Source organism: Pongo abelii, chromosome 14 (genome assembly GCF_028885655.2).
Source record: "Pongo abelii isolate AG06213 chromosome 14, NHGRI_mPonAbe1-v2.0_pri, whole genome shotgun sequence".
Classification (NCBI taxonomy): domain Eukaryota; kingdom Metazoa; phylum Chordata; class Mammalia; order Primates; family Hominidae; genus Pongo; species Pongo abelii.
This window is the reverse complement of record NC_071999.2, coordinates 41985728-41998335: the sequence shown is the minus strand read 5'-3', so window position 1 is coordinate 41998335 and position 12608 is coordinate 41985728. Positions and strand designations below refer to the sequence as shown.

Below are 12608 nucleotides of genomic sequence, written 5' to 3'. Positions count from 1 at the left end.
AAAAGTTTGAGATACAGAGAAAATTACCAAAACGTGACACAGACACAAAATAAGTGTGTGCTGTTGGGAAAATGACGCTGATAGCCTTGCTCAGTGCAAAATTGCCACAGATCTTCAATATGTAAAAAGTGCGATATTTGCAAACCACAATAAAACGAGGTATACCTGCATTGAATTTCCATTAGAAGTTTCTTTATGCTGTCTGGTTTCTAAAAGTTTACGTGCACACTAATATTGGAACTTGAAATACCATATTTTACTGTAGTCCTTATTAGAATTCCAGGGAATATTTCTAGATTAAGTGCAATGTATGATTACATATTTGAAAATCTTAAATCTGGTATTGACATATGCTCTTACACATTTCAGGAAGACAAACTTTTGCTTGAGAGCCAGCTCATCCTAGCTACAGCTGAACCACTCTGTCTTGATCCTTCTATAGCAGTCACCTGTACTGCAAACAGACTGCTCTATAACAAGCAAAAGATGAACACTCGCCCAATGAAACGGTAATTGCCTTTGTGGAAGGGTGAACCAAAAGACACAAGTAGCTGTAAATTTTGCTATTTATAGTATCTTTTCCCTCCAGGATATGGTTGCTCCGATTTTGGTGGGGAAGGGTAGAGATGGGGTCTCTCTTTGTTGCCCAGGCTAGTCTGGAACTCTTGGCCTCAAGGGATCCTCCCACTTTGGCTTCCCAAACAGCTGGGAATACAAGCATGACCAACTGCACCAGCCTCTGATTTTCTTTTTCTTTTTGAAAATAGGATTCTTAATGGTCTCGTATTATATTTTTTTGTATAGTATTATTATTTTTTTAAATGCTCTATGCTTTAGATTGAACTGATGCATTTTCTGCAGTCTTTTAAAGAATAAACTTTTTCTAAGTTTATAGTCTGTTTGCCAAAAAGGTAAAGAGGCTGAGATCAAATATGAACAAAAAGAATAATTTTTTCATTATTTTCCTAATAATGAATGAATGATTTAATTGTCGTTAATCCTGCTTTTAAGGAAAGAATTTGTAATTTCGAGATTTGAGAAAATATGATCATAGTTTTTAGAAGTCAGTTATAAACTGAATCTAGGCACACCTACCTTTTGTTTTTGAAACAAACCAAGCTTATTCCTACCTCAGCATCTTTTAAAAATGTCTCTTCAAATAGTCATTCCCTGATCTTTCAGAATATTTTCTTTTCCCCACCCTCCATGGGAAACATGAGGGGATTTTTCCCCAGTAGTCACTGTGAGAACCTCTTTGAGCTCCTGGAGATAAACCCACCAAAAGTCTGGGGGCTCCCAGTGACTAGATCCCCCTGGAGTTTTGAATCTCTCAGACATGTCCACACTAGGCCTCCAGCAATTCATCAGTTATACTTGAGGTTCCCTACCCTGGCACTGGTTCCTGAGGAGGTTTGTGCTAATGGGTTTCTGCTTCAGCAAGCCATGATGGTCTGCATTTGCCTATTGGTTTCTCCAAGTTTGGGGCAGTGGTTTGACTTGTGACCACATCTCTTTGATGGATCTAAGAAGAATCGTCAATTTTTTTGTTTATTCAGCTTTTTACTTGTTAGGAAGAGGTGGCAACTTCCAGAGTCTTACATACCTGTACCCAAAACTGGAAGTTATCCCCTTCACCCCCATCTTTCCATAGCTAGTTCCTTCTCATCATTCCTGTCTCAGCTCACATGTCATTTTTTCAGACTCTTTTCCTCCCCTCCCTCTCCCCCTTCCCTTCCCTAATGTTGCCCTCCTTATCCCATACTCTCCACAGTACTCTTTTGTTTCTCTTACTGCTTTCTTGGTATCTGAAATCTGAAATTATTTTATCTGTGTACTTGTGAATGTCTCCTCCCCCTCTGGACTTGATAGCTCTGTGGTGATGGGAATTTTGTTTGTCTTATTCATTTTTATTTCACCTAGTCCTAGTTCCTAGGACTGTGCTTGGCATGTGGCAGTGTTCTATAAACATGATTTGTACATATTCAGCACTGACTAGTTTCAACTCACATATATTATGAGTTTCTTTTATTAGTGCTGTTTAGTTCAAATTTCTTAATATTTCAGGTGTTTCAAGAGGTATTCCAGATCCTCTCTGAATCGGCAGCAAGATCTATCTCATTGTCCACCTCCTCCTCAGCTGAGGTTACTTGATTTCTTACAAAAAAGAAAGGAAAGAAAAGCAGGTCAGCATTATGACCTCAAAATTTCTAAGGCAGGAAATGTAAGTATATATATTTTAAATGAAGCTTATTATGCCCAAAAGCCTATCTTATTTAGCATTTTCAATATATTTATATTGTTTTTAATTTTTCAGTGTGTAGATATGTGGAAACGGAGTCCCTGTAATTTGGCCATACCTTCTGAAGTAGATGTAAGTCAGTTCATGAATTACTTTTTTTCATATAAAGTTTGTAAGTTTTGCCATTCGGTTGCTTATACCTTGAGAAAACAAAAAAAACTTATTTTAAAAACAAAGTGATTTAGATCATACTCTAAACAAATTTTTTAAAAACGACACGATTTATTTCAAAAAACATTGAAAAATGATTTTTAGAAGCTGTGTATTGTTCTTTTTTCACATTAAGTTGAAAGAACATAACCCCTTAATATAGTTGTTTGGAACAGGAATAGTAAACAAAACAATTTTAAAATGTGGAAAAATACAGTGCATATTACATAATCACGTGAAATCTCTCTTTTTTTTGATAATATTTCATCAAAATTTCCTAATGGTGCTTGTTTCCTCAAACTGGTTAAATTTGAAGATTAATAATACTATTTGAAATAAAATAAAATAAAGATTAATAATACTAGAGAAGTAACCAAGATTAGGAACATTGGGTTGTATTCTTTATTGATCCATAATATACATGAACTATAAATGGTTGAAGACAGAAAAGGGATATTTTGATGAGTGATCCTGTGTTTTTCTTTCTCCTCTGTTCTTTGTTATATTCACTCAACTCTTTATTTTCAGATTTGTTCTTCTGTTGCACCCTTTCCATGCTAGCACATGCATTATTCTTACTGTTTCTGATTTTAAAAAAAATTACGCAAAGCACAAAGCCAGAAGCAGCAGTAGTTTTTAGAAGTCAGTTCTAAAGTGTATACAACTCAAGGAAGTAAGCCATATTATCTTTTGGTAGCTTATGTGCAGTTCTTCAAGGAACATGGCCTGATAATAGAATTTCAGTGTAAATACTGAAGGGTGGAATTTAGCTTTGGAGGACAGGCTGGAGTACTTCCCAAACTTTAATGTCCTTACGAATCAGCTGGAGAGCTTGTTAAATTGTAGATTGCTATTCAGCAAGTCTGAGGCGCTAAGATGCAGTTCTCACAAGCTCCTAGGTTATGTGATGCTGGGGTCCGTGGACCACACATTGAGTAGCAGTTGCCCTCAAAGCTTCTCAGTCTAGCTTAATCAGAAAAATCACCTAGGATATCAGTTAAACAGAGATTTCAAGCCCTACTCAAAATCTACTTAGGATTTCTAAGGGACAGACATGAAAATCTGTATTTTTAATAGGTGCCCCAGGTAAGTCTAAATTACTCTTAAGATCGTGGTTGCCAGTAAGGTAATAACATTTGACTCACACAGATGCCTAGGACATGTACAGAATATATGGTCAAGTCTGACTAGAAAGTGGAAAAGGTTCAAAAAATTTGATCAGCTTTAATATTTTACCTTCCCTAGTCTCCCTTAGTTTTGTCCCCACTGTTACATGACCGCTTTTATTTCAAGAAAAGCCCTGCCAAAAGGAAAAGATCCTTATCCTTATCTCTCTGACATTCCAATTTTCCTGAAGGAGAAGCTCTAAAGGAAAAACATATCAGCTTATGGACAAAAAAAATGAAGAGGCACTGTCTAGAAAAGCAGCTGTGTTTATTAACACTTATTTATTTGGTTTGGTATTATTAAAGTTGTTTTAAACACATCAGAAGACTTTTAAACTGCTTAAGCATAAGTAGTTGATACCGGTAATTTAAGAATTCTTGCGCTAACAAGTATATTGTATTGTCAAGTTACCTAGTTTCTTCTCTTTGATCAGAATACTGATTCCATTTTATCTGATATGGATTCTATTTTATGTGGTATTTCTTGATTTGATTGTTTAGGTGGAGAAGTATGCTAAAGTGGAAAAGTCTATCAAATCTGATGACTCACAGCCAACAGTCTGGCCAGCCCATGTAAGTAATCATTGCCTGTCTCTGTTTCTAATTATGCCATTTCTAATCTGGCCTCTGAATTTATTAAACATAAAGTGCAATTGCCATTAGTTTGGGACCTTTTTTCTTTTTTAAATTACTTTCTGCGAGTTCGGTTTATTACAAGAAGAAACAACTATTTTGTTTATCAGAGTATGCTTTGCATTTTAAACAGCAATTTTTTATTTTTATTTTTTATTTTTATTTTATTTTAATTTTTTGAGATGGAGTTTGGCTCTTATCTCCCAGGCTGGAGGTGCGATCTTGGCTCACTGCAACCTCCTCCACTTCCCAGGTTCGAGCAATTCTCCTGCCTCAGCCTCCTGAGTAGCTAGGATTACAGGCACCTGCCACCACACCTGGCTAATTTTTGTATTTTTAGTAGAGACAGGGTTTCGCCATGTTGGCCAGGCTGGTCTCGAACTCCCGATCTCAGGTCATCCGCCCACGTTGGCCTCCCAAAGTGCTGGGATTACAGGCATGAGCCACTGTGCCCGGCCTTAAAGAGCAATTTTAATGAAGAACTTCATTTTTACTTTTGGTTTGCGTATTGGTAGTTTGATTTGTTTTGTTTCAAATTAATAAATTCTTCTAAGGATGTCTTTTAACAGAAGTGTTCTTTATAAGTTTTCCTAATTGCAATAATAATGTCTTAAAAAGAGAGAAATAGGTGTAGTATTTAAATTAGGTGAACTCTGGGAGTGAAATGTTGGGAGATGTTTTGTGTGTGTGATAGCAAAAGCAGACAAATGATAAATAGATCTGCTTTTGAAAGTTTTATCCTTTTAATATTATTTAATATTTGCAATTCATATATCTAGTATGAAATTCTGCCATATTAAGCTTGATTAAACCTGCCATCTGAACTCTCATTCCCAGAGTACCATGTAAAAAAGAATCCTGTACTGCCCTCCTGAGCATAAACGGGCACGGCAGCATGAGGATCAGGGATGCAAGCTTAGGGATAGACTGCTAACTCCCTGTGTGACCCTAGGCAATTCATTTAACCTCTCTTTGCTTAATTCCCTGACTTCCAATACGAAATAATAACAGTGCCAACCATGAAAATACGGTGGAGCTTTCAGTCCCTGTAGAGTGCTGAGAACAGTGTTTGATTAATGTTCGTTGTTATTATTTCCAATATGTATATCAATATGTCTAATAATGTATTTAATAATGTATTAATATTGTTACATATGTGTTCATACTTCATAGTATATGTTAATGCTTTACTAAATGCATGCTGAGTGCCCATATAGTTTTTAGGAAAAGAACCGTGCTGTGCTTTAATTCTCATAGGCAGACTTAAATATCTTTGTAGCCTAAGTGCTGTGTGTCTTCCTATCGTCAGATACATGTTACTGTATCATTTATTCCTGATTTTTACTAGTTCTTATTGCCTGCCTACTTGTGAAGGTATTTATTTGAGGTGCTATGCATTTTTCAGGATGTAAAAGATGATTATGTATTTGAATGTGAAGCTAGTACTCAGTATCAGAAAACAAAGCTGACCATCTTGCAGTCGCTTGGAGATCCACTTTACTATGGTAAAATACAGCCATGTAAAGCAGATGAAGAAAGTGACAGCCAGATGTCTCCATCACAGTGAGTTCTGTTAAATACAAGTAACTGAAAAAAAAAAAAAAAAGCCACCAAGAATTTATCTAGTAACTACTGATGAACCATTAATGAATAAAAATTTCTCTTTGGGAACTCACTTATTAGTTAAATGTAACAATTAGATTTGGCAGTAGACCTAAGTAAACTTAAGTCGTAGTTACCATGTTGCTCAAGAGTTATTAAAAATAAAAAAAGCTGTGGTATAATTTTTATGCTTGTTTTGAAGGCTATTCCTGTGATATCCTTCTTTATATGTTTATGGCACTTAGGACTTTAACCTGTGAACATGAAGTGTTTGGTCAATAGTGTGTTTAAATATGAAGCAAGTTTACTATAAATGTAAAAAGATGCTTGGTATTTTGGCACTGCATGTAAGGACACAGACTCAATGCTTATTGTAGTTATTGGCCCTACATATTAATACATAAAAATATAGATGATCTTCCAAAATGTATGCACTACATATATTTGGTACTGTCAGTATTTAGTTTATTTTGCTTTACTATTTGTTTGGTTTTTTAATCAAATTGATTTGAAAAATCAATTTTCTGTTTTGAAAAAAAGAAGAAAGAAGCTCAGCAGAAAAGGATGGGGGCCAGGTCTATGTTAATTGTAAAGCCTTTACTTACACAAAATACTAATTGAAACTACAGTAGAAAGGTGGATTTTAAAGAGCAACCCCATCAATATTTAGGTAAAAATCAATGAAATGAAATAACAGGGAATCCTCAGCTTGTTTTTTCACATGACCAGTTTTTATTATTGTAAAAGGATCAGATATTTTGATTACATGCATTTTCTTCTTTTTTTTTTTTAAGTTATAGACATCACAACAGTTTATTTCTGAATCCTCAGCATGCATTTCTAAGGAATCCATTTTTTTTCTTTATTTTTATTTTAGATATAGGGGTATGTGTGCAGGTTTGTTACAGGGGTATATTTATGATGCTAAGGTGTGGGTGTCTGCTGATCCCATCACCCAGGTAGTGAATATAGTACCCAATATTGATTATTTATATTTAAAAAAATCTTTTCACTTAAAGACAACATACATTGGCCATTTTGAATTTATTAACTTATTTTTATAGAACACAAGGGTGATACATGTTCTTTTGTGAAAAAATTAGTCTCTAGAGCCAAATGACTAATTTGTTTGACAGGAAGAGAATTGAATTTTTTACCTTTGCATCAGAGTAGCTGCATGGTTTATTATCTTCCAGTCATTCTTCCGTATTCATAAAATACTTTATTTAATAAACTATGAAGTTAAAGTTTGAGCTGCATTGACTAAGCTTTTTTTTACATTTTATATTTCAGCTCGTCCACAGATGATCATTCAAACTGGTAATTAAAAAATAAACTATTTTAATCTGTTAAGAAATTAAATAAATATCAAACTCTTTAAAAAGACTTGCTAAAGATACTTTATTTGAATCGGTGATAAATATGTATACCTTGTTTGAAATATATTCTAAGGATCTGTTATGTAGACGTTAATAGTAACTTCTAAAATCGTAGGTTAAAGTGAGAGGAAGGCCAAAGACCTTTGCACATGGTAGTTCAGTGATTTTGCTTTAGGATCAGTAGTTGTAAGGGTATATAGCACTTGGTAACTTTCAGCCCAGATTATGTTTTAATAAATAAATTTTGTGCCAAAAGAAATCTCACTTAATTAAATCAACCAAATTATTCACATTGTTTCATAATGCATGCAAAACTTAGTCATTGTTTCATATGTTTAAATGCATTAAAAAAATTTTTTTTCATATCTTGGTAGATTTAATACCAGTTTATATTACTGTGACTAAAACATGGAAGATTTCAAAAGTAATCCCAAGCCTTCTTAAGACAACTCTTACCTAATACTTTTCTCCCCTTTTTTTTCCTTAAACATTTTAGGTTCATTATTGGATCAAAGACCGATGCTGAGAGGTAAAAATATTTGCATCTCTATTTTGGTCAGGATGGATATGAAAAATTTTTCACCCTTATAGGATAGAGAATACTAGGAGTTAAAAACTTTGATTTTGGTTATGCTATTAACCATATTTACACGGTTTAATATTTATGGGCCCCTGTTGTAAAATTAGGGCATTGGACAATAAAACCTCTAAGGTCCTTTCCAACTTTAAAATCTTATTGATTCTAGAAAAATATTTGAAAGCTTGTGATACACCAAACTACTAAGAATGGTTCTTTTCATGGGATGAGATTTTTCGGGGACTTAAATGCATTTTTCCAAAGTTTATAATACCTAGGTTTTTTTTCATAGAATTAAGAAAATAAAAGTAATGTTTAAAGTATAGTTTTGTTTTAAATAAGAAAACTTAGACATATCTATTGTAGCTAAGGAAGATGATTTCTAGATAATACTTTAATCAGAATCTAAGAAAGGAATTGAGTATTTTCTTTGGCTGCTTATTACTTAAGTAATCCCTGTAATTTCTATATTAGAAATAAGATATTGAAAGTATATCTTTAGATTGTTATTTAGCACAATGTTTTGGACAATTTGTCATTGAATAGTTTAAAAATATGTACTTTTAACACAAAGATAAATTGCCTAATTTTTAATATTTATGTTAATTTTGATAGAACTTTCTTTTTGCCATTAATAGTCATTATTCTTTCCTATAAAATAAATTTGTGTTTAAAACAGGTTTTCTAATCTTTACCTGTTTTCTCCTGATATTTTAGGGTAGTCAATCAGTACCAAGAATTAGTCCAGAATGAAGCCAAATGTCCGGTCAAGATGTCACACAGCTCCAGTGGCTCAGCCAGTCTGAGTCAGGTTTCTCCAGGGAAAGAAACAGAAGTGTGTTTCATTAATGTTACTTCTTTGTGCCCAGTTGTTTCACAAGTAATCTGAGAAATGTTAAGAATCATTTTCTGAGGCTAGGCACAGTGGCTCATGCCTGTAATCCCAACACTTTGGGAGGCCAAGGTGGGTAGATCACCTGAGGTCAGGAGTTCGAGACCAGCCTGACCAATATGGTGCAACCCCGTCTCTACTAAAAATACAAAAATTAGCTGGGCATGGTGGCATACACCTGTAATCCCAGCCACTCAGGAGGCTGAGACAGGAGAATCTCTTGAACCCCGGAAGTGGAGGTTTCAGTGAGCCGAGATAGCGCCACTGCACTCCAGCCTGGGCAACAGAGCAAGACTCCATCTCAAAAAAAAAAAAAAAAATCATTTTTTGAGGAGCGGGGGTACAGTTTAGTTTTGTTTTTACTTTTACTTTTTTTTAAAATTATTATTTAACTCTTTATAACATGATTTTTAAATGTACACAAAGATAAAAGGAAAATTATAATGAACACCTGTGTTCTAGTCATTTGGCTTCAACAGCTATTATTTTCCTTTAATAGATATGTATGGAAGGGTGGAAGCTTTGCTTTCATCTTACTCCTCTGCCTTTCTCCCTAAAACTCTCTCTTCCCACCCTATTACTCAGAAATCTTTTCCTCATTCTTTGTGTGTACTGTAATATATTTCATGAGTCTCATGTGAAATTTTCTCTGTAATACATATAGTATTCAATCTATAACCACTAAGCGCACTTTGCAGAGTTAAAAATCTGGGATTTATAGCAGTATTAATTTTATTTAATAAACTATGAAGTTAAATATAAATAACATCGGGGTTTATAGCAGTATTAATTCTAACAAGTATGCTTAATGTCATTGTCTTTTAGCAAACTGAAACCGTGTCAGTTCAGTCTTCAGTATTGGGGAAGGGTGTAAAACATCGACCCCCACCAATCAAACTTCCCTCAAGCTCAGGAAATAGTTCCTCAGGTATTACATTTCTTAGTTTTTTGCAGTCTAGAATAACAAACATTATATAATCATAATCTCTTTTTAAAACTTTGCCCCATTTTGATTTCTACAGTTCACAGAAGTTTGAATTATAAATTTGGGAAATAACTTTTATGTTCTTCTAGGTAACTATTTTACACCACAACAGACAAGCAGCTTTCTCAAATCTCCAACTCCTCCTCCTTCTTCTAAGCCACCAACTATTCCTCGGAAATCATCTGTGGATCTCAATCAAGTTAGCATGCTTTCTCCAGCTGCCCTATCACCTGCCAGCTCATCACAAAGTGAGTCATAACTTAAATTCTTCATTAAATCTTCATAAGCTTTTGCATTAGTGTTTCTTAAGACAGCTTTTTTCAACTTGTGAAGTAGTGATATCTGAATGTACTGTGTACCCAAAATGTATAAGTTGCTAGAAGCTTCAGGCAGAGCTCTTGTTGATTGTATGTATTACGTCTCTATTGTAATTGTACTTGTTTTTCTGTATCTATGTATGCATTCTGCGTATACCTTTCTTATAGACTTACAACCTACACATCTCCTTAAAAAAATAACCTGGTAGTTACATGTGGCAATAAGATTTCAAAATATTTTTTATTCCAGTGTACCCTGGGATCATTTTAAATATTTATGTAAATTGTGTGGCTGATATGAAAAAAATGTCATAAGAGTTGTTGCTGCAGGTCCTATCTTTGTGTATATGTAAGAAGTCAACTAGTTCCAAGGTGGTGATAAAATAAACTGAAAAACAATATTTCAAAAACACTCCTACACTCTTTTATAAATTGTTGTCAGTTACTAAAATGTGATGATAATCATAAAGCATTATTCTGAAGATACTGAAATGTAATTTTTACTATTGAATACTTTTTTTTAACATCAAGAAGAGTTATACAAGAATGCTAGCATTAGTTTGGGAGAATTTCTTCAAATTAGTAAATACCTGAAAGTACCAATTTGGGGAAAAAAGTCATTCCAGTTTTTTAGATTTTTTGTAGATAGCTAATATATGCTGAAAGTTTTAGTACACTGCACAGTGATAGGGTGGTCTTCGCATTAGATATAAACATCTTCATCTCGATAGCTCAAAAGGTGTAATTTTTCTGCCTTCTTGTTTTGCACAAAGAAAAATATATAAATTTTCTGAAAGTCTTATTCACACTTCTTATGTTGTGGGTATGGATTATGGTAATCTACTGCACACAGTTGTTACTTTAAGTAAGGGTTGAGTGACAGCTTCTGGACATTCACATTTCTTTCCTTTCTTTCTGCAGGACATGAAAGCTAAAAAAGAAAACACCTCAAGAGCTTTTGGTTTTACTTTTTTGGTTTTTGTTTTTTGTTTTTGTTTTTTAAAAAATTGATAAACTGTGCATACTTCATTCACAACAGATTTTCTATACATTCTACATTTAAACAGAAGTACACAGTTACTGTTAAAGATGCAGTATTATCTATCAGATATTTGCTTTATTACTGTTTTTTGTAAATTTGTCAGGATAAACTTGATGTGTTAGGAATTAAACATGTATATTTAGGTGCCAAATATGATTGTTAACCATATGTAACTTATTAAATATGTTCACAGTTTATCTCAGACTTTTACACTAAATAAGCAATATTTTTAAATGAAGTCTTGAATTAGTGAAATCGTAAATAACAAATTAATTTGAATTCGTTTTGAACTTTTTAGGCCAAAGGCAGCATGTAGGAAACTAACTTTTAAATGGGTATTGTGGTAGAATATAACTGTATATTTTTACTGTTACTGCAATAGCATCTTTAATGGGATTTTTAGGTGATATACTGCATCCTTAATTGTAATTGAGTGTAGCAACACTCATGTATCATGTGTAGAAATTAACACTTGCAGTTAACTGCTTAAAAAAAAAAAAACTAGAACAAATTGTCAGTGCTAAGTAAGATTCCATTAACCTTATTTTAAAAGGACTGGCCATTTATAACAAACTAGCAATTTTTATTTTTCTCAATGAGCAGGATCTGGAACTCCTAAGCCATCTACTCCTACACCAACCCCTTCATCGACCCCACACCCTCCTGATGCTCAGAGCTCAACTCCTAGTACCCCTTCAGCCACCCCTACTCCCCAAGATTCAGGCTTCACCCCTCAGCCCACTTTGTTAACTCAGTTTGCTCAGCAGCAAAGGTCTCTGAGCCAGGCAATGCCTGTAACAACCATTCCTCTTTCCACCATGGTAACATCTATAACTCCAGGAACCACAGCCACCCAGGTCATGGCAAACTCTGCTGGACTTAACTTCATCAATGTAGTGGGCTCTGTTTGGTAAGTTTGCATTGATGTTCGGATTTTTTTTTTTTTAAAGATAGTTTCACCAATCTAAATAAATTCTTAATTTGTGAAATTAAGAACAAACCGCATATTTCTCAGACTGAAAAGGAATAGTTTAGATATGGACAGAAGCTGCCTGACCATGTATGTTTTAATTTTAAATAATACATCTGTTAACTGCACTAAGATGATATGTCATCTTATTGTTTTTGTTTTTTGATACTTCATCTTGACAGCAGCTTAGAATTTCCTGTTTATCTTCTGCATTACTTTCTTTGATATTTAAGACAGATAAATAACTAGTTGTGTTTTCTTAGTAGTTTTGTTTTTTAATCTGAGGAATTGTGTGGCTGATTTTTTCCTTTTACAGTGAAGTTTAATGCTTTGTCTTATTCTCCTGCAGTGGGGCCCAGGCTTTGATGAGTGGTTCAAACCCCATGCTGGGCTGTAACACTGGTGCCATAACTCCTGCAGGAATAAACCTGAGCGGCCTTCTACCCTCAGGAGGTCTGCTACCAAATGCATTGCCCAGTGCAATGCAGGCAGCTTCTCAAGCAGGTCAGAATGTTGGAAATAATAACCTCTAAAAAAAAAAATTAAAGTATATGCTAAAGTAAAAATGTAATTTTAAGAGTAATGCTAAAGGCATT

At 34.1% G+C, this 12608-nt stretch overlaps 1 protein-coding gene across 51 annotated transcripts in view; it reads left to right on the top strand.

Moving 5' to 3' along the window:
- Positions 1 to 12608, top strand: part of SUPT20H (SPT20 homolog, SAGA complex component) — a 50413-nt gene that overhangs the window by 25797 nt on the left and 12008 nt on the right. For 30 of the 51 annotated variants that reach the window (XM_063714716.1, XM_024257668.3, XM_024257659.3 and 27 more), the window contains 12 exons: positions 370 to 509; positions 2065 to 2221; positions 2315 to 2371; positions 4117 to 4188; positions 5654 to 5811; positions 7144 to 7170; positions 7726 to 7758; positions 8524 to 8641; positions 9524 to 9626; positions 9773 to 9931; positions 11883 to 11952; positions 12362 to 12516. In XM_063714716.1, the coding sequence (XP_063570786.1) occupies positions 370 to 509; positions 2065 to 2221; positions 2315 to 2371; positions 4117 to 4188; positions 5654 to 5811; positions 7144 to 7170; positions 7726 to 7758; positions 8524 to 8641; positions 9524 to 9626; positions 9773 to 9931; positions 11883 to 11952; positions 12362 to 12516 (1249 nt within the window). 51 annotated transcript variants of the gene reach the window in all.